The sequence below is a fragment of the Leucoraja erinacea genome, chromosome 8, assembly GCF_028641065.1.
Source record: "Leucoraja erinacea ecotype New England chromosome 8, Leri_hhj_1, whole genome shotgun sequence".
NCBI classification, from domain to species: Eukaryota; Metazoa; Chordata; class Chondrichthyes; order Rajiformes; family Rajidae; genus Leucoraja; species Leucoraja erinaceus.
In genome coordinates this window covers 15,211,523-15,238,683 of record NC_073384.1, presented here as the reverse complement: position 1 = coordinate 15,238,683, position 27,161 = coordinate 15,211,523, and the positions used below count along the sequence as shown (strand labels likewise).

General features: G+C 43.5%; 1 protein-coding gene across 2 annotated transcripts in view; it reads left to right on the top strand.

Annotated features, from left to right (window-relative positions):
- Positions 1-840: 840 nt before the first annotated feature.
- usta (uronyl 2-sulfotransferase a) overlaps positions 841-27,161 on the top strand; it is a 76,873-nt gene continuing 50,552 nt past the window's right edge. For both annotated transcript variants that reach the window (XR_008723833.1, XM_055639028.1), the window contains exons 1-2: positions 841-1,122; positions 20,548-20,591. Coding sequence is in view for 1 of the 2 variants with exons in the window: in XM_055639028.1 (XP_055495003.1) it covers positions 942-1,122; positions 20,548-20,591 (225 nt within the window). In the remaining variant the exon portion in view is untranslated. The remainder of the gene's footprint in view (positions 1,123-20,547; positions 20,592-27,161) is intronic.

The window sequence follows — 27,161 nt, the reverse complement described above, 5'->3', positions numbered from 1 at the left end:
GAAGGAGAAAGATGTTTAATAAAGTTAGCGGGCATTTTACCTTCCGGCGGATCTTCTAGGTCTTGAAAACCAAAGATCCTACAGGATCTTTGCTGAAAACTCCATTGAGCCAATCAAAATGGCCGGTCAGTGAAGGAGATTGCCTTCGACTGCCTGTAAGTAAATAGCAACCCCACTCCACTGGCTTCGACCAAACGGCAACCTATTGTTAGTCGAGGCCGGTTTTGAATTTGTTGAAATAATCGCAGGAACATAGAAAAAGCCTCGACTACACGGAAACCACTTTCGACCATTAGGGAGAGTGACCAAAACCTCTGGGAACCTCACGGAAACCTGGTGTGGGGCGCAAGGTCACCAGAGGTTTCTATTCAGGTTTCCTAAGTGGGACAGGGGCTTAAAAAACCTTTGAAAACACTCTTGACCAAAGATCATAGAGCAGAGCTCTTGACTGTTGACTGTTGACAGGCGGGGCTGCAGGGGGCGCAGCGGGCCGAGGTCCAGCCTGGAGCCGAGACGAAACCTGCAGAAGGGTTTCGGCCCGAATCGTTGCCTATTTCCTCCGCTCCATAGATGCTGCTGCACCCGCTGAGTTTCTCCAGCATTTTTGTGTACCTGTAGGAGCAGCAGCTGGTGGAGGAACTGCCTGGAGCGCGGACGTCAGGGTGCGGTGGTCTGGTTAAGGTGCGGTGCTACAGCCGGCACTGCAGGGCCGTTGTGGTTTAGGTGCGGTGCTGCAGCCGGCACTGCAGGGGGCGTTGTGAGTGGGGGGTGTGGTTTAGGTGCGGTGCTGCAGCCGGCACTGCAGGGGGCGTTGTGAGCGGAGGAGGTCGGGACGGGACGGGGCGGGGCTCGAGCCTGGCAATCTGAGCTCTGGGCGCTGCGCTGCGGTGGCCGCTGCCGATGATCTGCGAGCGGGCAGTCGGCGGCGGGGCGGCAGCCCGATGGGAGGAGGATCGGTGAGGGTGAGGCGGGTGATGATGGTGTTGAGGAAGCTGCTCAAGTGTTCGCTGCGGGACTACGGCCTGTGCCTGGCCTCGGTGCTCCTGCTGAGCCTCGCCTCGCTCTGCTACCAGCTCAACGGCGGCGCGCCGGCCCTGCTGCTGGAGCTCCGCAAGTATCTGGGTAGGTGGCGGGGAGCCACGGGTACGGGGGCCGGGGCGAGCTGTCGATCGACCGCCCACCCATCGCCCGGGTCTCAGGCTTCACTCGGCCGAGCGGGGCTCCTGTCATTGGCACTACAGCCGCTGCTCGCCCCGCAGTCCTTCTCCCCCTTCGCCTCCTCCTCCTCCCCTTTCTCCTTCTCCCCTTTTTCTCTTTCTCCTTCTCCCGTTTCTCCGTCTCCCCCTTCTTCCCCTTTTCCGCCTCCCCAACTCCTCAAAGAGGGGATGTGAAAGGCAGCAGATATGTGTGGGTGTCAAGGTGCAGGTGATGATGGGCAAGGTGACCGACTTGCCACCCGAGGATATTGAACAAAGATAGACACAAAATGTTGGAGTAACGCTGTGAGTCTGGAGAGCAAGAATGGGTGACGTTTCGGTTCGAGACCCTTTTTCAGACTGAGAGACAGGGGAGAGGAAAACTGGAGATGTGGACGGGTAAGGTATGAAAACAACAAAGCAGACGACGAGCAAGAAAATGTACAGTGGGTCGTTGTTAACTGAGGGGAAGATGACAACAAGGCATACAATCAGTAAAATGAATCAGGACAGTGAAACTAGGAGAACGAGGGTTGGGGAGGGACAGAGAGAGAGAGAGAGAGGGTTAGCAAAGATTACTTGAAGTTAGATAAATCAATATTCATACTGCTGGGTTGTAAGCTGACCAAGAAGAACGAACTAGGAGGTGGTGAAGGAATCATAGGGTAATGCCAGTAATCTAGCGGCCCGCGTCGGTCCAGAGACATTCAGCGCTGCTGAAACGCTGGCAACCTTCATCCCAGGACTGTGAGAGCGTCTGGCTCGGGATCGCGTGAATGCTCCTCGCCTCGCATCGTTTACAATACCGGCCGCTTGGCGGAGGTGGCCGTGGGGACAAATTGCTCGGCATTATAATGTGAGCATGGACATAAAGGGGGAGGAAGTAGACAATAGAAAAATCTGAAAAAGTAAGTGACAGCAAGACGCAGTAAGGACGTGCAGCAATTCTCGAGAGGTCAGGTTGATGTACTTTCAAAAGCATGCTGCGGAGATTTTTTCAGCCATTCTGTAATTTCTAGATTATTAAACACAGGTTATTCTCGCAACACGATTATATGTCATATTTTTATCCGTTCACAGAAAGTATTTTGTTCTTGCCCCCCTTTTAAATTTTCCTCATTAGAATAAAATTCTATTTTATGCCATCCCTATTTCTCATAGCAAATTCCTCATGCTGCCATCTCCCAGTGCAAAAAACCTTTTAACTAATTTTAGCTAAATACTGTCTGTTTCCCATTATGATGACAGGGGATCTTAATTTGAATTTAAAAATACCTATCAAATATTTAGGTTATTGGATTATAATTTCTAAATTTGCTGACAAAATCAGATTAGAAAGATGGTTAACACAAGGAGATGGGTATTAAATGACAAAATAAGACTGAGCGAATAATTAGAAAATGATTTTCAACATGTCTGAATTATTATATTTTGTTAATGAAAATTAGGTCATTATTTAGAAAATAATTTGAAGAATAAAGGGGTCTGGGAGTTTGTACTCTAACTGCTAAAAGCAAACAACATTGGAGTTTCAATAACTAAAGGAAAGTACTTGTGGTAAACATGGACCAAATGTTAGATAGACCACACTTGGAATATTGTGTGCAGTCTGATCGTATTAAAAGGATATATAGGCACCGGAAATGTGCAAGTTGGTGATGATCCCCAAACTGTATTTATCAGGAAAGCAATAAAAAGAGTTAGGTCTCTTCCTGGTAAATAAAAGGCAGAAGGGTGACTGAAAGTTTTTTAACTAATGAAGGACTTTGATACCAAGAATGTTCGATGTGAGGAGCAGAAAGGTAGAGGCTATCAACAATAATACTTTCCCTTTTGTATAGAGTTGCTTGACAGAACAAAAATTCAACGGCTTCATGGGAACATTACTGATTTAAACAAATAATGCTCAACAGATAAAAACCCATCAGGCTGATGACCAATAGCTTGAGTAGTGAAGTAATAAAGAATCTTTTGAGAAAGAACGAGGTTGAGAGTCAGGTCTTTAGAAAGGGAATTTTAAAGATGGAGAGCTGAAAAGCTGAAAGCAGCACCCGGTGATGGAGCAACTTAATTTTATGATGAATAAAACCTAGGTGTATTGTGGGGCCTGGATCGATGTCATAGGTGGGGTGTGACTTGGAGGTTTGAAATGACTGAAAGTTTAAAATCGAGACACTGCGTAACTTGTGCTAGTTGTTGAACAATTAGGTAATGGGCCAGCAGCATTTGGTCCACTTGCTCTCTTCGCCCTAACTTTAAAAACTTTGGATTGTTCCCTCTGCTTTGGCCCTCCTTGGCAGTGGCCAATTTAACATGGTGGACCTAATATATTGCTGTTGCTTAACAACAGAGGCAACTCTATAAACCACCTGAACTAACCCCCATACTGATGGACTAGACACCCAACCATGGGCTTATTTCAGCCCCTATCCATTTGTCAAGGTTGACAAAGAACAACTCTGCTGAATAGCACAACTTGGTTATGATGTTTCATAAGCTGATCATACTTGTCAAAAAAGCTACGAGATAAATGGTTGAGACGAATGAAAATTGATCTTTCAATACCTGTAAACACATTGACTTGATCACTGTTGCTCCTGGTTTTTGTTTGGTATTGCAAGGTGATGAACCAGCCATAGTACCCAACACCAGTGGATCTTCTTTCTTAAACGAGACGACGTAAATGTACCCAGAATTTGTAATCCTTGACTTTGTTGGGACTGGCTGTCTCCTTTCCTTTTATGCACCTCAGAGTCTTTTTAACAGTAATTGGTGCTTTTCCTGATTATTGAGACGCTAAAAGATTGCCCTTGTGATTCTCTTACCAATTCATCATTTGCCAACCAAAGAGCTATCTAGGGGAAAATAAGTCAACCAATTGGATATCAACTGACAGCTGGAATTTGATGGTCTGCAGTAACATGGTGGGCTTATAAGCTTGTTTGTGTGCTATATGAATCTATACTTTACTTAACCAATCAATTTACCAGTTTTAGTTTTAGAGATACCACACAGAGGCAGGGCATTCGGCCCACTGAGTCCGCGCTGACCATCGATCCGCGTTCATTAGCACTATCCTGCACACTAGGGACGATTTACAATTCTTGCTAAAGCAGGATCGAACCCGGGTCTCTGACGTTGTAAGGTAGCAACTCTACCGCTGCGCAATGTTGCTGCAAATACTCAGTTCCTTACTTTAGCTAGTGTTGAGTGACCATATGAAGTAGATTAAAGTTGTACTTTAAGCAAATCTTGCAGGAACTTGCTGAACCAATGGAGCAATAGATTACTTTTACCTGAAACATTTTATAGATTATTTTTTTACTGCTTCAATTGTTATTTTTAAGGCAGAGATAGATAAATTCTTGATTAGTACGGGTGTCAGGGGTTATGAGGAGAAGGCAGGAAAATGGGGTTAAGAGAAAGGGATAGATCAGCCATGATTGAATGGCAGAGTAGATCTGATGGGCCGAATGGCCTAAATCTGCTCCTATCACATATGCTTTGGGTAATTAGTGCTGCAATTGCAGGGAACATTAAAAAAAACTTCTAACACATTCTATGACAATGCCCCTATTTTGTCAGAAGATAAACAGTTTTTAGCTCTCCTGAGCAACGAGCATCATTACATGTTGTCTCTGCAGTGCAATGGCTCTTTGAGTCAACAGATCTATATTGACTGAAATGGCCACATGAACAATCAACCACGTAGTTCTTTTCAACCTATTGCCAAGGTCGTCTTCAGCACATCTCAGCTGCTACTTGCCCGCCCCTATCCTTTATGGAAGAAGATTATATCTTCAAAAGTTTAACCATTTAAAAAGTTTCAAAATGGAAATAAAAATGCTGAAGGAATAATTCTGTTCCTCCGTCGCTCCAGTCTCCACCAATTGTTGAGACTTGTCACACACGATACAAAGAATTTGCTTCTGGGTTCTTTGCCTTGTTGTTTATTAGTGATCCGCATACCTTAAACAGATGGGTGGTGTGAGTGGACCCATCAAAATAAATTAAAATCCAGTCTGTGATTGTTCCTGAAGATACAAGCAAGTGCAGATGTTGATTTACAACAAAAAATGATAAACTGTTAGAGTAAAGGGCTTGTCCCACGAGCATGCGACTGCATGCGGCAAGCGCGACCAAACCGGAAGCGGGGGCCTCGCGGAGGTCGAGTGATGAAGGGCGAGTTGACGTGAAGTTCGAGCGAAGTCCGCGGGAAGTTCGCGCTAGGCGTACGGCGTTGAGACGCTGCGCACGCCCGTCGAGGCGGTGTATACGGCGGCAATGCGGCTGCGGGCCGGCAGGCCGTTGCCGCGCGGAAATTTCGGACAGTGTCAGTTTTTCGGAGCCTCGCGCGATGTCGGGACCAGCTCCACACAACTCCATACATCTCCGGCAATCGAAGTGGGACTGGCCCCGCGAGGCCGTACGGCTCAAGCAACCACGTTAGGTCGCGCTTGCCGCATGCAGTCACATGCTGTCGCATGCTCGTGGGACAGGCCCTTTACTCCACTGGTCTGGCAGCAATTCTGGAGGACATAAATGGGTAACGTTTCGGGTCTGGCCCTTCGGACTGATTATTCCTCAGAGCTACCCGGCATGTTGCAAGGCCTTTGCGATTTGGTCATTAAACCATTTGTAAAGGTCATTAATCAATTTAATCTAAAGATAATGTGGTCTTCAGGGAAGAATTAATTTCCATTGGACCCATGCAGCATGTAACCAGGCACATCAGCCCTTTGACTCTGCGCTAATGATCATGTATCCATTTATACTAAACCTATTCTCCTGAACTTCCCCACTTTCCACCACCCACCTGTGGACAACTTGCAATGGGTAATTAGCCATCCATCCAACCCATCTTTGCTAATTTTAGTTTAATTTAATTTAGAGATAGAGCACGGAAACTGGCCCTTCGGCCCACCGAGTCCACGCTAACAGCGATCCCAGCACACTAACACTATCCTACACACACACACACTAGGGCAAATTTATATTTATACCAAGCGAATTGGCCTACAAAAATGCACATCTTTGGAGTGTGGGAGGAAACTGGAGCTTTCTGGGAAAACCCATGGAGGTCACAGGGAGAACGTACAAACTTGATGCAGACAAGCACCCGTAGTCAGGATCAAACCCAGTTCTCTGGTGCTGTAAAGCAGCAACTCTACCGTTGAGCCACTCAGATTGCATTGCAGGGCAGGATTGAATCTGGGTCACCGGAGTCGTGAAGCATAGTCCACACTATGAGTAAAACCACAATTATTGCACAAATCATTTTTAACATTTTTGAGATGGCCTCAATCGAATAGACATAGAGAAGTTATTTGAACTGGCATTAAGGTCAGTAACCACAAGAAATAGATTTAAGATAATTGCTGAAAGAACAGGAAGGGGTGCAGATTTTTCAGCGCAGTGAACTGTTATGGTTACTGTTTACATGGATTTTTATATAATGGTAGCATTCAAACTGTAATTGATTGTGTACGTGAGGAGATGGATGTCTCGTGGCTGAGTGAAGAGAAAGGGAGTGGTGTAATTACGTGACCCAAGTGCTGATTCAGCCTTGCTGATGCAAAGAGATTGTGTGCTCTGTTACTATTTTGGTTCTATGCAGTAGGAACTTGAATCAATGTCAGGAATAGTAATATAAGGTGGTAAATAACAGAACAAAATCAACCTAACTGGTGTCAGAATTAGTCGATATGGTATCTTCTGGTTGAACCAACCTAATAACTCTGCGATTCATTGTGATAACTGTTAGACATTTAAATAATGTGATAGTAGTGGTTAGAATTATTTTAGACTTCACAGATACTGTCTGACGTTAAGTGTTTGCAGTATTTTGTGGTTTTATTTCAGATTTCCAGCACCTGCAGTTGTTTCCTAATTAATTAAATGACTGATAACTACTTAATAATAGATTTGGAGTAAACCATTTGCAAGTGTTGCCTAGTTTTTATAGGTATAAGTCCCTGTGTGGGAATATGGTCCAGAAGCCACCTCAACGTTGTTGGGCATTGGCCATTGAGGGCAGTGGAATGCCCAGGCAACAGTCTACCTAATTACAATGCTGTTCCTTTTCTCCAGAGATGCTGCCTGACCGTCTGTTACTCCAGCATTTTGTGTCTATTTAGAAACATCGAAACATAGAAATTAGGTGCAGGAGTAGGCCATTCGGCCCTTCGAGCCTGCACCGCCATTCAATATGATCATGGCTGATCATCCAACTCAGTATCCCGTACCTGCCTTCTCTCCATACCCCCTGATCCCCTTAGCCACAAGGGCCACATCTAACTCCCTCTTAAATATAGCCAATGAACTGGCCTCAACTACCCTCTGTGGCAGAGAGTTCCAGAGATTCACCACTCTCTGTGTGAAAAAAGTTCTTCTCATCTCGGTTTTAAAGGATTTCCCCCTTATCCTTAAGCTGTGACCCCTTGTCCTGGACTTCCCTAACATCGGGAACAATCTTCCTGCATCTAGCCTGTCCAACCCCTTAAGAATTTTGTAAGTTTCTATAAGATCCCCTCTCAATCTTCTAAATTCTAGAGAGTATAAACCAAGTCTATCCAGTCTTTCTTCATAAGACAGTCCTGACATCCCAGGAATCAGTCTGGTGAACCGTCTCTGCACTCCCTCTATGGCAATAATGTCCTTCCTCAGATTTGGAGACCAAAACTGTACGCAATACTCCAGGCGTGGTCTCACCAAGACCCTGTACAACTGCAGTAGAACCTCCCTGCTCCTATACTCAAATCCTTTTGCAATGAAAGCTAACATACCATTCGCTTTCTTTACTGCCTGCTGCACCTGCATGCCTACCTTCAATGACTGGTGTACCATGACACCTAGGTCTCGCTGCATCTCCCCCTTTCCCAATCGGCTACCATTTAGATAATAGTCTGCTTTCCCGTTTTTGCCACCAAAATGGTAACCTCACATTTATCCACATTAAACTGCATCTGCCAAACATTTGCCCACTCACCCAGCCTATCCAAGTCACCTTGCAGTCTCCTAGCATCCTCCTCACAGCTAACACTGCCCCCCAGCTTAGTGTCATCCCAAACTTGGAGATATTGCCTTCAATTCCCTCATCCAGATCATTAATATATATTGTAAATAGCTGGGGGTCCCAGCACTGAGCCTTGCGGTACCCCACTAGTCACTGCCTGCCATTGTGAAAAGGACCCGTTTACTCCTACTCTTGCTGCTGTGTAAACCAGCAGTGGTGCAGAATAAAAATAGGGAAGTCCATTGGGCACCTTACCCTGTCTGTATCTGAAGAAGGCACACCCCAGACGTCACCTATAGAAACATAGAACATGTTCAATACATGTTCTCTAGAGATGCTGCCCGACCCGTTGAATTACTCCAGTACTTTGTGTCCTTTTTTGTAAAGTTCCTTGTTTCTACTATGTCTTGGGTTTGTGGGGAAGAAAGGGACAGAATGGGAGGTCTATGTGGAGAGCAAAATGTGCAAAGGAAAGCTTTCAGTTGGTTTGCAAAATTCTGCAGCATCCATCGATGCACAAACTCAAACCTTTTTCTACTACTACAGGTGGCTTTTTCTTGCCACCATTTTTCCTGGGGCTCTCCTTGGCCATTGCTTTAGAAAAGCGAGTACAAAAAGTAAATATTTGTGCACAGCACCTGAAGTTGTAATTCCTGTCTCAGTCTGTAATATCAATCTTTTTCTGTGTCGGAGCTGAGCCATTGAATGCCCAGTATTCTGCGGCATTAGCATCAGCGATGAAAGCTTGGCAGTGTGTTACACTGAGTTAAATTCATTCATTGAATATTTAACGCTCCCAGATTTTGGGGAAATTCCAAATACAGTAAATATGTTTTTTGAACTGGATTCTAATGGTTGCCAACAGCGGCAGTTAAATCTTAAAATTTTCTCGACAATTCCAAGATCAATAAGCTTTTTTTTAAAACAGCTGTGTGCAGCCTGAAGGGCAAAATGTTATGGTTCACCTTCTGCACTATTGCACGGTTATTCTCAATCAAGCCTGCACGTTCTGTTCTCAAATGCTTGTGTTTCTGAACTAGGGTAGCAGCATTTCAATCAGAAGCTAATCTGTAACAAGGTGCCTCCGCAGGCAGGGTATCATTAACATTCACTTATTTGCGTTCAAGGGTCTTGCAGATTACACAAGCTATACACTCCGGTTTAAAGGAGAATCTGTAGTTCCTTCCTAGTCATATACCCTCTCAGTTTCCCAGCAGAGAAACTTGAAATATGTTTATAAATGAAACCTATATAGCTATACACTGGCATATGACCTTAATTATAGTTGTTATAACCATGAACATAAATAGGAGCAGGTTGACCCCCCCCCGCCACCCCTCCAGCATGCTTTGCCATTCAGTAAGATTGTGGCTGACTTTATCTCCTGCCTTCACGTACCAACCATATCACTGTATCCTTTGATTGTCATAATGTCCAGAAATCAATTGACCTCAGTCTTAAACAAACTCAGCAACAGGACATTCTTAGACAGTAGGAAAGCAAAATATTGCAGGTGTTGAAAGTCCGAAATAAAAATGCCCTGCTGTAATTTCTACATGATGAAACCAAAATGTATAAAAATGGCCTTTATTACAATCTGACGATGTGCACTTTAACCAGATGTGATTTTCTTCTATTACAAATCTCAATAATAATAATAATAATAATAATAATAATATTTTATTGTCATTGCACGTCAGTGCAACGAGATTTAGTATGCAGCTCCAACCGATGAAAAAGAAAAGTAAAATAAATAAATAAGCTGTGTGTCGTGACCATCCGAGGGAGACAGTCCAGGGGGGGTGGGGCACTCAGCAGGGCCGGTTCAGAGCCGCTATAGCTCTCGGAATAAAGCTGTTTCTGAGTCTGGAGGTTCGGGCGTAGAAGGCCTTGTAACGTCTGCCGGAGGGAAGTAGTTCAAACAGTCCGTTACAGGGGTGTGATGAGTCTTTATGGATGCTGACGGCCTTCCTGAGGTACCGTGTGTGGTAGATGCCCGCCAAGGCTGGTAGCTCTGTCCCAATGACCCTCTGCGCTCTGTGGACGACGCGCTGAAGAGCTCTCCTCTCCGCCTCCGTGCAGCTGAGATACCACACAGAGATGCCATATGTTAATATGCTCTCTGTGGTGCAGCGGTAGAACGTTGTCAGCAGCTGTTGGGGCAGACCAGTCTTTTTTAATGTCCTCCGGAAGAACAGTCGTTGCTGTGCTTTCTTGACCAGCGCAGCGGTGTTGGTGGACCATGTGAGGTCCTCTGAAATGTGAGTGCCCAGAAACTTAAAGCTGGACACTCTCTCCACACTTTCCCCGTAAATGGCGATTGGGGCGTATTCTCCATTGTGGAACCTCCTGAAGTCAATAATCAGCTCCTTGGTCTTGGAGGTGTTTAGTGACAAGTTGTTACAAATAGTGGAGTACAGAGGCAAATAAATAAATGATGAGTCTTTGTCCCAAACATTATGGAGGGCACTGTACATGCATTTTCTATTTTTACCAGAGTAAATATTATTGCATTTTACATATTGCACACCATCTGGAAACATTTTATCCATTCAATTTGCTTTTCCATATCATTTTGATCTTTCCATCATACTTAAAGATTTTTAAATCATTTTAAGTGAATTTGGATGCATTTTATTTCACGCCCTCATCTACATGACTGCTGTAGATTGAATCGAAGCACTGATCCAATGGCATTCCATCATTTATAAGCTGCCAACCTGAGAATGACAAATTTATTCCTACTCTTTTTGCTGCAACCAAGCCTGAAACAATCCTTGCACATTGCACCAGGAACTTGCATTATGAACCTGTATCAGGAGGAAAGCTAACAATCAAAAGTCAACGCTGATCCACATAACCAGACGGCAGGTGGCTTGGTACGCTTTCAGGAATATCTCAAGAGATGAGAGCAGCATGAATATTTATGGAGATTATCAAAGAGCTTAGGGTCTTGAATGGTCAAGAGTGTTTATTGTCATATGTCCCAGATAGAACAATGGAATTCTTACTTGCAGCAGTTGCCATGATTTAATAATCAAACTTAAGGATGATTAAGAAATACATTTGGGCAAATGCAGGCACTTTGCTGGCTTGTAGTACTCGAGGAAGTTGCACAGATAAGGCCGGACTGTAAATAGATTTGAAAGCGATGTTAAGAATTTTTTAATTGAATAATTTTGAGTGGGAGTCAGAGTAGTTCATTGAGCATCCGTGTAATGAACGAACAGAAGTTTAAAGTTCCTCAAGCTATTGAAGGATTAAACAAGTTAACATATCCAGGAGTGTGTTGCAATAATATGGTCAAGACATAACAGCATTGTGGTATTTGCAGGTTTAAAAATCAGATTTGGTTCCCAAGTCGAAGATGTAAATATAAATTGTAAGTTTGGAGTAGCCTCAATCTTTGTGACTCTCTGTCTACCATTCCAAACAGTTTACGTTTACCTTGATTTTTTGCTTTCTGGATTTGGCTTGAAGCCAGCTATTTATTTATTCTCGTGTATTTCTTCTGAATTGGCATGCACTCATTATACCTATCGGCATCTTATTTAAGGTCCTTTGGAAATCCAGATGATTTACCCTAGCAACATTATCCATACTTACTCTACCTCAGTGAATGCAATGAGGTTCGGCAAGTAAAACTTGCTCTTTTAAAATCCACGCTGACTTTTCGTTGTTACTAGTTTCCACCCGTGTTTCCATTTTTTAACTGCCTTCCTATCGCTGATGAGCTAACTGGTCCAAAGCTTGTGTGCACTTTATCTACCAAGCCTCTTTGCTGCACCTAATGAATGATTATATGAATATGTGATAATACCTACACTATCTCTAGATTTTTTTAAAAATGAGCATGTCTTCTGTTTGATCCCTGCGTTTTATACCCTAATTTTATTTTAAATATGATAATATACTTTCAAATCTGAACCTTACTTTACCACCCTGTTAACTTCTTAAGCATTGCAAGTGATTATTGTGATTTGATCCCTATTCTCACACCAGTTTTACTTTTTTATTTGCATGTGCTACATTTTACAATTTTGTTTTATGATCCATAATAATTACATTTAATAGTCTTCTTTTGTGCACTTGTTTTGTTAATTTTCTGAATCCCTTCATATTCTTTCTTACTTTGGGCAGCCCTGTTGTTTTTGTACTTGGTGTCCCGTCTTTTCTTGCTCTAGGTTTTTCCTTTTGCCATTATTCATTGCTTATGTCTCAATGGTGTTTAGTTTGAGCTTGTTTTTTTGGCAGAATATTTTTTTTTTTCCTGGACTCAGTTCAACACTTCAAATGCTTGCAATTGCCGCCCTCTGATATTGTCCACTCTATTTTCTGTTCTCTGGCCCTAAAAAAAAATATTTTTTTCTACCTTGATCACACTTGTCCTTGATTATTGTCTAAAAGCATTGCTGTATTCCGGTTATTATTAACATGTTGTTCCCCTATTTGTACTTGTATTATCACTTTTCATATCCTTTTCCTGGATCCAATAATGAACTCTGTCTTGTTGGAATTTTTCGGAAAGGTTTAGATAAAAGTCGTCTGTGTATTTTAAGGATTCCATTCCTTACTATTGTTTGCCTACCTCCTCTGGGGCAATTAACTTTCAGATAGTCGAAAGGCTCCATAAATGTTTATGCATTTTCTGGAAATGTTTGCTCATTTTCCTGACTTATTTTGTCTTCCATCTTCCCGGTAAACCAACATTAGTGTAATTAAACCTTTGACATCTACATGGAAGTTTATATTTTGTTGATAGCTGTAAACAGTCCTTTCCGTAAATTGTTGTCCCTTCACCTCCCCTTTTCCCAATATCTTAGAAATCTTTCATATCCTGTGGTATTGAACTCCTAGTCCTGATTTAAAAAATATATATATACTTGGACCAAAACCAATTGTGCTGCCCCTTTTAAAACTCGCAATGATATACACCGTTAGGCTCAAGGGATTTGTTGACATTTAATCGCAATTATCTTTTCAGTACTTTAAAATTTGTTTTTCTAATTAGCTTTTCCTCTGCAATCACCCCCCCCCCCCCCCCCCCCACTTACACACAATTTCCTGTTTTTATTTGCTATTCAACTGTGAAGACATCTAACCAAAATGGGAATTGATCGTAAGATATACTTACAACATGATTTTAAAAAAATAATAAAATCACTGCAAACAGATGTGAGCTCCAGTAGTGATCTGCATGTGAACAGAAATTTGTAGGGTATTCTAGTTCCCACAATCATCTTTTCTCTGGCTCTTTCCCTCTAAAGTTAGTGGGTTCAGGTACCAATCCAGAGACCTCAGTGTAAAATTTCAGATGGTATTGCAGTAAATTGTCCAAATTGCTTTTTTTCAAATGATTTTGAATGTCTTTTATCTCAAATGAATGGGAAAGTTGAAATTTAAAAATCCATGTAATCAAAGCACAAAATAAATCATTTTTTTCTGCTTAACAATGTACTCCTAAGACATACTGAAACCTGACAGTCGCTGGTGTTATTCAAAGAATTTATTACAGTAAAAACCACATTGTTTATACAAGTAGAAAATATCACAGGATTAAAACTATTACAATGTGAATGTTGGCTAGTTACCACAGTGCTGGATAACTGCATTGACTGTTTGCCATTCTGAATCTGTGTTTCTGTTTTTCTTTCTTTCATTCCGATGAGGCTCTAGTTCAGATTTTGAAGTATGAATGACAATAAAACTACTTGTGCTATTATGCTGAACAGCAATTTCAGGATCTCTATGCATATAGTGTGACACTGAAATCTCAAGGTTGCTGTCACTTAAGTCAACTTTCTACTGTAATTAGGAAAATCACTTGAATTGACCTGAATTTAAGTTATTTACCAATGTGTCCCATAGAAAAACACCGGGTGAGGCAGCGAAGGAATAGGTGGCGTTTTCAGGTCAAGACCATTCTTCAGACGGTTGTGGGGGGGTGAAAGAAAGGAAGAGACGGAGACAGTCGGCTGTGGGAGAGCTGGGAAAGGGAGGTGAAGGAGGGAGAAAGCTAGGACTGGTTAAAATTAGAGAAGTCAATGTTCATACTGCTGGGGTGTAAACCACCCAAGCGAAATATGAGGTGCTGCTCCTCCAATTTGCAGTGGGACTCACTCTGGCCATGGAGGAGATCCAGGACAGAGAGGTCGGATTCGGAATGGGAGGGGGAGTTGAAGTGCTGAGCCACTGGGAGATCAGGTTGGTTATTTCGAACTGAGCGATAAGAGGAGTGACATTGCCAGTCAGTGGGGACATTCAAGTCAAGACCTCCTTGTACATGGACGATGTCGCCGTCTTCTGCTCGGATCCAAGGTCGGTCCGCAGATTGATCAGCATCTGCGACCAGTTTGAGTCGGCCACGGGAGCCAGGGTGAACCGCAGGAAGAGCGAGGCCATGCTCTTTGGCAACTGGCCCGACCGATCTTCCGTCCCCTTCACCATCAAGCCTGACTTTTTGAAGGTGCTGGGGATCTGGTTCGGGGGGGCTGAGGCGAGTAACTAGAATTGGCTGGAGCGGATAGCAAAGGTGGGGAAGAAGCTGGAACTGTGGAGGCAACGCTCCCTCTCCATAACCGGTAAAAATTTGGTCATCAGGTGTGAGGTGCTCTCGGGGCTGCAGTACTTGGCACAAGTGTGGCCTGTCCCTCACTCCTATGCCACGGGGGTCACCCGGGCCGTCTTCCAGTTCATCTGGGGGTCGAGGATGGACCGGGTGCGACGGGCCACAATGTACAAGTTGGCAGACAACATGGGTAAAAGCGTGCCCAACGTCGCACTCACCCTGATGGCCACCTTTGTGTGTGATAGAGCCAAGGCACGTGGGCACCAAGTGTCACTACCTGCTGAGGTTCTACCTGTCCCCGGTGTTGCGAAGGATGGGCTTGGCACAGATGCCACGCAATGTGCCAGTCAGCTGGACATTGCCGCCCCATCTGTCGTCTATGGAAAGGTTCTTCCGGACCAACACCTTTGACCACAAGTCCATCGGGCAGTGGTCAGCACGGAATGTCCTGCAGGCACTGCAGGGAAAGGACTCGATGGATCCGGTGGTGTGGTTCCCAGAGCAGACTGCCCAGCTTGTCTGGCAAAATGCCTCATCGCCAGAACTGACCAACAAGCACCAAGACCTGGCTTGGCTGGCGGTGAGGGGAGCCCTCCCAGTTAGATCCTTCCTGCACATTCGGAACCTCACTACCAGCGCACGCTGCCCTCGGGACGGCTGCTATGGAGAGGAGACGGTTGCCCACCTCTTTGCAGAGTGTGGATTTGCAAAAAGAGTCTGGAGAAGTATGAAAGGGTCCCTGGAACGATTTATCCCGAACAGGTCCGTCACAGAGGACTCTGTGATTTACGGACTGTTCCCAGGGACACATCCAGAGGCTGACATCGAGTGCTGCTGGAGGGTCATCAACTCGGTGAAAGACGCTCTTTGGTCTGCCTGAGCGTTGCTCACCACCCAGCAGAGCGAGTTGTCCGTCAGGGAATGTTGCCGACTGGCCCTCTGCAGTCTGCAGGAGTATGTGCTAAGGGACTCGCTGAAGCTTGATGCAGCCAACGCCAAGGCTCGGTGGGAGAGGGCCACAGTCTAGGGTCCTTCTGCTGCTGGACATGGGGGGCACGGTATGGTGGAGACGCCCCTCAAACTAAATTAAGGGAAGGTATCCCACACCAGGGGGCTACATGAGTGGCACGGGTGGGGGACATTTTTGTGGAATTTAAAAGACATAAACTGTATTGAACAATATAGCCTACAAAAATGTCGGATGGAATTTTCGAACTGTGCACACGTTGTATATATTTATTACTTGGACAGGGGCCACAGAGTGGCATGGGTGGGGGACAGTTTTAGTGGAATTTGACAAATGTAAAAATATTGTACTGAAAAAAATTTGTATAGTCTCCGAAAATGTCGGATGAATTTGTTGTTCGAATGGGTCATGAATTGTATATATTTATCAATTGAATAAAGTCTATTTTGAAATTTAAAAAAATTAAAAAAAACTTCGAACTGAGCGGAGGTGTTGGGCGAAGCGATCGCCAAGCCTGCGCTTGGTCTCACAAATGTAGAGCAGCGGACACAATAGATGAGGTTGGAGGAGGTGCAGGTGAACCTCTACCTCGCCTGGAAAGACTGCTTGGGTCCTTGGATGGCGTCAAGGGGGGAGGTAAAGCGACAAGTGGAGCATTTCCTGCGGTTGCAAGGGAAAGTACCAGGGGAGGGGGTGGTTTGGGTGGGAAGGGGCAAATTGACCAGGGAGGGAACGGTCAGGGAAGGGAACGGTCTCTGTGGAAAGCTGAAAGGGGAGGAGATGGGAAGATGTGGCCGGTGGTGGGATCCCATTGGAGGTGCCGAAAATGTCAGAGGATTATATGTTGTATGTGATGGCTGGTACGGTGGAAGGTGAGGACAAGGGGGACTCTGTCCTTGTTACGAGTGGGGGGATGGGGAGTGAGAGCGGAGCTACGGGGTATAGAGGGGACCCTGGTGAGAGCCTCATTTATAGTCTAAGAGGGGAACCCCTGTTCCCTAAAGAAATAGGACATTGCCAATGCCCTTGTTTGGAACACCGCATCCAGGGTGCAGATGCGGTGTAGAGGGAGGAATCGGGAGTACGGGATGGAGTCCTTACAGGAAGCAGGGTGGGAAGAAGTGTAGTCCAGATAGCCATAGGAGTCAGTGAGTTTGTAGTAGATGTCGGTCAGTATTCTGTTACCTGCGATGTAGATGGTGAGGTCTTGAAACGGTAGGGAGATGTCGGAAATGGTCCAGGTGAATTTGAGTGCCGGAGTTAGTGGTGAAATGGATGAAGTCAGTGAGTTGTGCATGGGTGCAGGAGGTAACACCAATGCAGTTGTCAATGTAGTGGAGGTAGAGTTCGGGGATAGGGCCACGGTACGCCTCAAACAAAGATTGTTCGATGTACCCTACAAACAGGCAGACATAGCTGGGCCCCATGCGTGTGTCCATAGCTATGCCTTGGATTAGGAGGAAATGGGAGGAGTCAAAGAAAAAGTTGTTGAGGGTAAGGACCAGCTCTGCTTGGCGGAGGAGAGTATTGGTAAAAGGCGATTGGTTGGTTCAGTGGTCGAGGAAGAAATGAAGGGCTTTAAGACCCTCCTGGTGGGGGATGGAGGTGTATAGTGACTGGACATCAGTGGTGAAGATGAGGGAGTGGGGGTCTGGAAAACGGAAGTCATGAAGGAGACGAAGAGCGTGTGAAGTGTCTTGATCATAGGTAGGGAGGGGTTTTACAAGGGGGGGTTAGGATGGAGTCGAGGTATATGGAAATAAGTTCGGTGGGACAAGAACAAGCAGAATCTGTCAGTGACGCCTGGCTCTGCTCGAAATACGCCGACATTTTCCCCTACCGTTGGTGCCCGACCCGGCTCTGTCACGCTGCCTCAAGCCAAACATCGGATCTTCAACCGCTGCTTTTCCAGCAGCGGGGGAACAACCAGCGCGACAGAGCCGGCGTCTCAGAAGTGCCAAGGATGCTTTCTATGAGAGTTCTTCATTGAAATAAATAAAAACTGTAAATGGAAAAGTCTTGTAATAGCAGAAAAGCTGGAAACACTCATCAGGTCAGGCAGCATCCACATAAAGGGACGTAGAGTTAATTTTTCAGTCAACTGTGAATTTCAGTCAACGCTGAATCATTTAACGAGGTTTCTCATTTCACTGTTGCTGCTGAACCCGCTGAGTGTTTTCAGCAGTTTCTATTTTGATTGGCATCTGAGTCAGATGACATCACAGCACTAGAAGCCAGGGATCCCAGTAAACCATATAAACCATATAACAATTACAGCACGGAAACAGGCCATCTCGGCCCTACAAGTCCGTGCCGAACAAATTTTTTTTCCCCTTAGTCCCACCTGCCTGCACTCATACCATAACCCTCCATTCCCTTCTCATCCATATGCCTATCCAATTTATTTTTAAATGATACCAATGAACCTGCCTCCACCACTTCCACTGGAAGCTCATTCCACACCGCTACCACTCTCTGAGTAAAGACGTTCCCCCTCATATTACCCCTAAACTTCTGTCCCTTAATTCTGAAGTCATGTCCTCTTGTTTGAATCTTCCCTATTCTCAAAGGGAAAAGCTTGTCCACATCAACTCTGTCTATCCCTCTCATCAGTTTAAAGACCTCTATCAAGTCCCCCCTTAACCTTCTGCGCTCCAGAGAATAAAGACCTAACTTATTCAACCTATCTCTAACTTAGTTGTTGAAACCCAGGCAACATTCTAGTAAATCTCCTCTGTACTCTCTCTATTTTGTTGACATCCTTTCTATAATTGGGCGACCAAAATTGTACACCATACTCCAGATTTGGTCTCACCAATGCCTTGTACAATTTTAACATTACATCCCAGCTTCTATACTCAATGCTCTGATTTATAAAGGCTAGCATACCAAAAGCTTTCTTTACCACCCTATCTATATGAGATTCCACCTTCAATGCACGGTTATACCCAGATCCCTCTGTTCAACTGTATTCTTCAATTCCCTACCATTTACCATGTACGTCCTATTTTGATTTGTCCTGCCTAGGTGTAGCACCTCACATTTATCAGCATTAAACTCCATCTGCCATCTTTCAGCCCATTTTTCCAAATGGCCTAAATCACTCTGTAGACTTTGGAAATCCTCTTCATTATCCACAACACCCCCTATCTTGGTATCATCTGTATACTTACTAATCCAATTTACCACACCTTCATCCAGATCATTGATGTACATGACAAACAACAAAGGACCCAACACAGATCCCTGAGGCACCCCACTCCAACCCGATAAACAGCCATCCACCATTACCCTCTGGCTTCTCCCATTCAGCCACTGTTGAATCCATCTTGCTATTCCTGCATTTATACCCAATAGTTGAACCTTCTTAACCAACCTTCCATGAGGAACCTTGTTAAAGGCCTTACTAAAGTCCATATAGACAACATCCACTGCTTTACCCTCGTCAATTTCCCTAGTAACCTCTTCAAAAATTCAAGAAGATTAGTCAAACATGACCTTCCAGGCACAAATCCATGTTGACTGTTCCTAATCAGACCCTGTTTATCTAGATGCTTATATATATTATCTCTAAGTATATTTTCCATTAATTTGCCCACCACTGAAGTCAAACTAACAGGTCTATAATTGCTAGGTTTACTCTTAGACTAGTTACAGTTGTCAATAAATGGGGTGTTTTTGCCACAGAGATTGCCAGTTCTTTGTGGACACATTCTTCAAGGTCAGTTGCAAGTGTCATGTCTCAGACCACGAGTTTCTAAAATAATTTGAAGTGGATTATTGTGTGATTCATATTTGAAACCTGAAGTACCCCACAATAGTGGGTGGCCCAGTGGTAGAATTGCTGCCTTACAGCGCCAGAGACCCAGGTCCGATCCTGACTACGGGTGCTGTCTGTATGGAGTTTGTACATTCTCCCTGTGACCTGCGTAGATTTTCTCTGGGATCTCCAGGTTCCTCCCACATTCCAGACGTACAGGTTTGTAGGTTTATTGGCTTGGTATAATTGCAAACTGTCCCTCGTGTGTGTGTGTAGGAAAGCGTTAGCCTGCGGGGTTTGCTGCTCGGTGCAGACTCAGTGGGACATAAGACCTGTTTCCGTGCTGTATCTCTAAACTAAACTAAAATCAACATTTCATTATGTTATTTACCAAAGTGAGGAAGATGATAAGGAAAAGCATCAGGTCAAAATTCTCTTAGCATGAGGGAACAATTTAATACACCAAAGCTCAGGCCAGCTTTTAAAGTTTCCAAGCATGCCAAGTGACATAATGATGAATTTAAGACCAATTTAAATTATGTCAAGTTCATGGCCGTTATATTCCCATGACTCTTTTGATGTCAGTTGTGAGACCAGTGGATTTTGTTTTTCGACAAAAGGTCAAACCAAATTCTGCACTTTGATCCCAAAACACTTAGAAACGTCCAGAAATTTGGATGAAATATAGGAAGGAATTTAGCTTATCCATTTGATGAAGTGGCTGTGACCTTAATGGGAAATCACAAAGCTAGCACATGCTTCTTAAGCTAAATGACATATAATTGGGGAGACTGTCATTATGTGGCATTCACTGTTACTGTGGGAATAAATTCAGCAGATCTGTCCTCAAGAGCTTATATAATCAAAGAACTGTTTTTGGCCTTCAACAAAATCTGCACTCTTCATAAACTGTGATTCCTTTTCAGAATTCTCACAATGTGTTCTGATTATTTTAATCCTGCCTTTTTTTTTTTAAAGGGTGTTTGTGTTTCATTTGTTCTTTGTAGCAGATTAATAATTATTTTTGTTTTGTTTTTACAGGCAGTTCCTCTTTTCTGGATGGGTATCATCATCAAGCCTTAAAGGTAAATTCAAATTATAAGAAAGGGTAATTCTGCTGTTCCATTTAGAGCAAATGGCAAATATTCTCCCAACTAATCCAGAGGGAAACCGTTGCCAATGCCAGAGATCTGATCAGACAGTATTGCTTGTGCCTTTCAACTGCTCATGAATTGCATCTCATCATAGGCCTTCCCTTTTGTCCTCTCTGCCCCTTCACCCTTTCTCTGCAATTTAAAACTTGTTTCCTTTCTAACTTTTTCCAGTTGTATTGGTCAACCTAAAATTGTTTCCCTCCCCATAAATATTACCTAGCCAATGGAATATTTCTAACATTTTCTGTTCTTCGTTCTCAAAGGCTTGTATTGAAATATTCCCATCTTTTGCAGCAACACTATAATATTTAATTGAGCTAAGTCACTGCTGAAAATAATGGGTAAACATTTATTATGCTAATTATAATAAATGAATTGTATTGCACTCGCATATCATGGACCGTGATCATAGTGAGTTGATAGGTAGATATACGAGTGACTGTAGCTGTTGGAATCTTGAGCTATGCCCATTTCCTGGAGGAATTTTTAGAAAGGGAGAGGAATCAATAGAGAAATTGTTGAGAATGAGGCCAACAACTGCCAGACGGGGCACTGGTTAGGTCTCTGCCCTAGGATGACGTGGAGGGCCTTCAGGTCTTTCAGAAGGGGAATAGCGATGGAAAAGGACTGGACATCGTGGACAATAGGGGCCAAGTGATTGGAAGTGGTGGAATGCATTCCAGATGTAATTGGAAAAGAACTGGGAAGGAGGGAGGAACCAGATAGAACTGAGGTATAAGGAGATGAGTTTGGTGAAGCAGGCAGAAATAATGGGCCTACCAGGGCAGTCCTGAGTCTGAAGATGGAAACCAACACGAAACATTGTCTGAAGATCCCGACCCAAAACGTCACCTATCCATTTTCCCAAGAGATGCTGCTTGACTTGCAGAGTTACTCCAATATATTGTGTCTATCTCCGAAATGTCATTTGTCCATTTCCTTCCAGAAATGCTGCCAGACCCATTAAGGACTACCGTAAATTGTAGAAGCAGCACCTCATATTTCGCTTGGGCAGTTTGCACCCCAGCGGTATGAACATTGACTTCTCTAATTTCAGGTAGTCCTTACTTTCTGCCCCCCTTCTCAGCTCTCCCTCAGCCCTCTAGCTCCACCTCTTCCTTTCTTCCTCCCGCCCCCCCCCCCCCACCCTCACAGTCTGAAGAAGGGTTTTGACCCGAAACGTTGCCTATTTTGTTCCCTCCATATATGCTGCCTCAACCGCTGAGTTTCTCCAGCATTTTTGTCTACCTTTGATTTTCCTGCATCTGCAGTTCCTTCTTAAACACAAAGTCCTCCAACAGTATGTGTTTTGCTTGAGTTGGTAGGTCTTGCATCAATATCGTGCCTTCCATGTTCTCAGGGCAACACAAAGCATTTGAATGTCAACATCTTAGTGTTTTTAACAATACGGTGATAGAAGCAAATGCTTTAGTCAATTTGTACACTGGCAAAAAGTAATAAGTTAAAGCAAAACAATGTGATATTAAAGAGCAGTATGGAACAGTGGTTATGCTACATTTAGTTTAGAGAGGCAGCATAGAAACAGGCCCTTCGGCCCACCGAGTCTACAACAACCATCATTCACCCGTTCATGCTAGTTATCCCACTTTTGCATACACTCCCTATACATTAGGAGCAATTTATAGAGGACAATTATCCTACAAACCCACATGTTTTATGACGTGGGAGGAAACTGTTGCATCTGGAGGAAACCCACGCGGTCACGGGGAATGTGCAAACTGCACACAGACAGAACCTGAGGTTAGGATTGAACCCGAGTCTCTGGCTCTGTGAGGCAGTTGCTGTACCGGTTGCGCCACTGTGCTGCCTTGAAATATTGCTATTTGTTCTGGGTAATATACTCAGGAACAAACCTAACAGGAGCTTTACACTACTCTTCAGTATTCGTGTTGGTTTGTTTTATCTTAACTGCTATCCAAATTAAGATGCACTCGCACTATTTCATTGTTCAGAGGAAACCGTTACGTATAAAGGTAAAAAGTATTGTTATAGAACAATATAGAAAGCTCACAAAAAAGCTGGAGAAACTCAGCGGGTGCAGCAGCATCTATGGAGCGAAGGAAATAGGCAACGTTTCAGGCCGAAACGTTGCCTATTTCCTTCGCTCCATAGATGCTGCTGCACCCGCTGAGTTTCTCCAGTTTTTTTGTGTACCTTCGATTTTCCAGCATTTCCTTCTTAAACAATTTAGAAAGCTCACCTGTCTGGTACAAACCCATGGATGTAATTTTCCAGCTCATAGGGAAATGGTTTGGAGATTTCAGAGAGCAAGTGTAGTGGGAGTTCTCAGGGTAGTATCCCGGACAAAGCCATCTTTAACTCTTTAGTCAATGATCATCTTTCATTGTGATGTGAGAAGTAGGGATTCCCACTGATAAAAACGTGCTGTTCAGTTCCTCAGATAATGATGCAGCCCAAGCCCTTGTGCAGCAAGACTCAAATAACATTCAAGTTTGCGCAATCAATTGGCATACAATTTGTACAGCACAAATGACAAATAATCAGTATGTCTGATCTAAGAGTCTAACCACCAGTTCTGTATTCAAATACAGTAGCATCACATACTTCTCAACCATCAACATCCAGACACCGTCTTTGTTTAAACATTTAAGAGCACAAGCCATGTAAAAACTGTAGCTACACACCAGGTCAGAAACTTGACTTTCTACATTGAGACACAAAATGTTGGAGTAACTCAGGCAGAATCTCTGGAAAAAATCGATAGGTGATATTTTGGGTCGGGACTCTTCTGACATTTTTGTTATGTTCTATCTTGTGATTTCCCCCCCCCCCTCCTGATTTCTTAAAGCCTTTCCTGCACCTAAAGGGTACAAGTGAATATTGTGATGGAATACTCTTCATTTTCCTTGGATTGACGAGTACAGCTCAATGCCACATAGACATAACACCATTCAGGAAAATGCAGTCAATTTGTTTGCTGTCTATCCACCGTTCTAAATATTCCCTACACCATGGTTGCATTTGCAAGGCCCATGACCACAACTTAACAAGGTTTCTTTAGCACCACTTCCCAATGCACCACCACTCTGAGATGGAATTACAGAAGTATATTAAATGCTGGCCTTGCAATTGAGACCCACATCCTGCAGCTGATGTTGAATCTGGCAGACATAAAGAAGACTTGACTCCCACTGGAATTGGTGGGTGAAACCACCCTGTGATCTGCCTTGCTATTGACTGGTTTCTGCTCATTTTAACATCAGTGATTTGAAATTGAGAGATTACATTAGGCCATTGCTTTTTCCACTTGCCACTGTAAGCACCAGGTCAAACCTATCAGTGTCAGGTTATGCAGACACATTTGTGCCAACTTGCAATAATTAAACGAAACACCCACTGATGAGAGTCCGTCAAATCCCTCGCTGACACTGAACCTGAAATAGAACATTTATTACTATTGATTTGAAAGTGCTTATTTCCGATGCAATGGAGTCACCTTTTCTGGTGTTGGGTGTCCCAACTATTCCCACTATCCTTGACGTGGTACTGAACTGTCAAGTCAGATGAGTTCAAATCTCACCAAGTTTTGTATTGAATTAAATTTGTTAATTTGTGGCTGCCACCCCACAGCAGCCTTAAAATGTGCCTGATCATCATCAAAAAGTAACTGCTTTGTCACTGCATTCATCATTATATTTAATGTTGTATTTATCATTACTCTATGTACACTGTTTACTCTGCACTTCAGGTGAATAAGGGATTTCATCTCAGCTGGTGTATATGACAATAAATATATCTAACTAATTTGAAAGGATTCCCTGCTAGGTTGGCCTGCATTACTTAGCACATGGTTAAATTTTAATTTCTCTACTCATACCTACGTTTCTTAGACGTCAGTATTCATTTGAACGCAACACTAATTCTATTCTGCTTCTTACTTCCTGGCTTTCTAATGGTTGATACCATTTTCAGAGAAGAAAGACTAATGAAAGATGTTCTTTGGACGGACATTCACATTAAAAGACACTAAAAATTTGTGGATAATTATGGTTAAATTTTAATTGCATTATCTGTCAATGAGTTTGTAGCAAAGTTATTCCTTTAAATATCCCAAAAGGCCCAGACTTTAGCCCTGAAGGGATTAATGGCCACCGATAAAGTAGTGTCGTTAAGTATGGTTGGTATGTAAAAAAAAAAAGATCGTTACTTGAGGTACACTACCAAATTCGTCTTGAGTTCTAAACTACCACAGTGATGTTGTTCAGCAATTATATTTCAATTTGTGCATTGTAAAATAATTTCTGCCATTCCTTATCTGACTGTTCCAATCCATCTGTTTTTGATTAGCTTGCAGATCCACTTGGTATAATCTACAAATTGCGATGACACCAAGTTTTTGAGAAATATATGTACATTGTAAACAATATCCTAGTGGCAACATCTCAAAGCAATTGAAGATTGAAATCACTTCACTGGATGACAAAGGATACTGCAAAAGGGTAGCAGAAACTTAACAAACAGAATGAAGACAATATCATTTAAGACAAGAATTCAGAGGAATCTTGATTTCACTGGGTTTTGTCTGCAGATAACGGTAGCAGATGGGAAATTGCAAAATTCTTAAAAAGGAAATACTAGAAAAGCGTGTGGCAATAGCAGTGATTTTAGTTTGCTCTTAATAGCCAAAAATTAGAATTATGATGGATTTCAAAATTTGAGCAAAAATGAGAGTTGCTGATTTTACCTCTATATGTCACAAGTTTTGCTGACATTATTTTCTTCACGGATACGGAGAATAATTTCTCCTAGTGTATTATGTGAAAAGTGAGAACAGGATCTTTCAGGAGTGAAGTTAGGAAGCACGTGTGCAAAAGGAGATGAAAGTTTCTACTATAGGTGGCACTTGCAATTAGGCCAGTTACTTGCAAGCAGGCAGGTTTGTTAGTGCTACACGGGTGGGTTTAAACTAAACTGGGGGGCTGGAGTCAACAACGTGGAAGCGTACGTGCAGTTAACGGGAAAGAGAGTGTCACGTTTAAACAAACAGGGCAGGGGGATGGGAACCAATGGAAGGCGACAGAGGGACAGGAGCAAAAGGTAGAAGGGAGATAAGAAGAACAAACCTGAAAGCTTTGTGCCTTAATGCGAGGAGCATTCGTAATAAGGTGGATGAAATGAATGTGCAGTTAGTAGTTGGAATTACGGAGACATGGCTCCAGGGTGACCAAGGCTGGGAGCTAAACATGCAGGGGTATTCGATATTCAGGAAGGATAGACAAAAAGGAAGAGGAGGTGGGGTGGCATTTCTGGTTAAAGCGGAGATTAATGCAACAGCAAGGAGAGACATCATCTTGGATGCTGTAGAATTGGTATGGGTAGAACTGTGAAATAGCCAAGGGCAGAAAATGCTTGTTGGAGTTGTATGAAGACCACCAAGCAGTAGGTTGGGGATGGCATGAAGCAGGAAATTAAGGATGTGTGTACAAAGGTACGGCAGTTATCATGGGTGACTTTAATCTGCATATAGATTGGGCCAACCTAATTGGTAGCAGCCCTGAGGAGGAGGATTTCCTGGAATGTATACGGGATGTTTTTTTAAACCAATATGTAGAAGAACCGACTGGAGTACAAGCCATCCTAGACTGGGTATTATGTAATGAGGAAGGATTAGTTAGGGATCTTGTTGTGCAAAGCCCCTTGGGCAACAGTGACCAGAATATGGTGGAATTCTGCATTTGGATAGAAAGTGACAGTTAATTCAGAGACTAGGGTCCTGAACTAACAGAAAGGGGACTTTGAAGGTATGAGACGGGAATTGGCTAGGATAGACAGGAAAATTATACTTAAAGGGTTGATGGTGAAGAATCAATGGCAAAGGTTTAATGACCGCATGGATGAATTCCAAAAATTATTTATCCCAGTCTGGTGAAAAAATTAAACGGGGAAAGCGGCTCAACTGTGACTAACGAGGGAAATCAATGATAGTGTTAAATCCAAGGAAAAGGCATATTGGCCGGAGGAAGCAGCAAACCAGAAGACTGGGAGAAATTTAGAACACAATAGAGGAGGATAAAGGGGGGTTAAAGGGGGGGGGGGGGGGGGGGGATGAAAGCTTGCGGGGAATGTAAAAACTGACATTAGAAGCTTCTTTAGATATGTAGAAAGGAAAAGATTAGTGAAGACAAATGTAGGTCTCTTACAATCAGAGACAGGTGAATTTATAATGGTAAACAAGGAAATGGCAGAACAGTTAAACGAGTACTTATGTTCCTATTGTACCTGACTGCACCACCACCCCTGGCGGCGTGTTCCAGGCACCCACCACCCTCTGAGTAAAGAAAAATGCACCTCATCAATCCTCTAATTTCACATCCACAACATTCTAACCCTTTTATCTTATACATTTTTATTTCTGGCTTCTGCTTATCACCCCCCCCCCCCCCCCCCGCCCCCCTCCTTGCGTTCTTACCTATGACCTGCCATGCTTTGTCCTGCACCTCCACATTCCTAGCCTTCTTG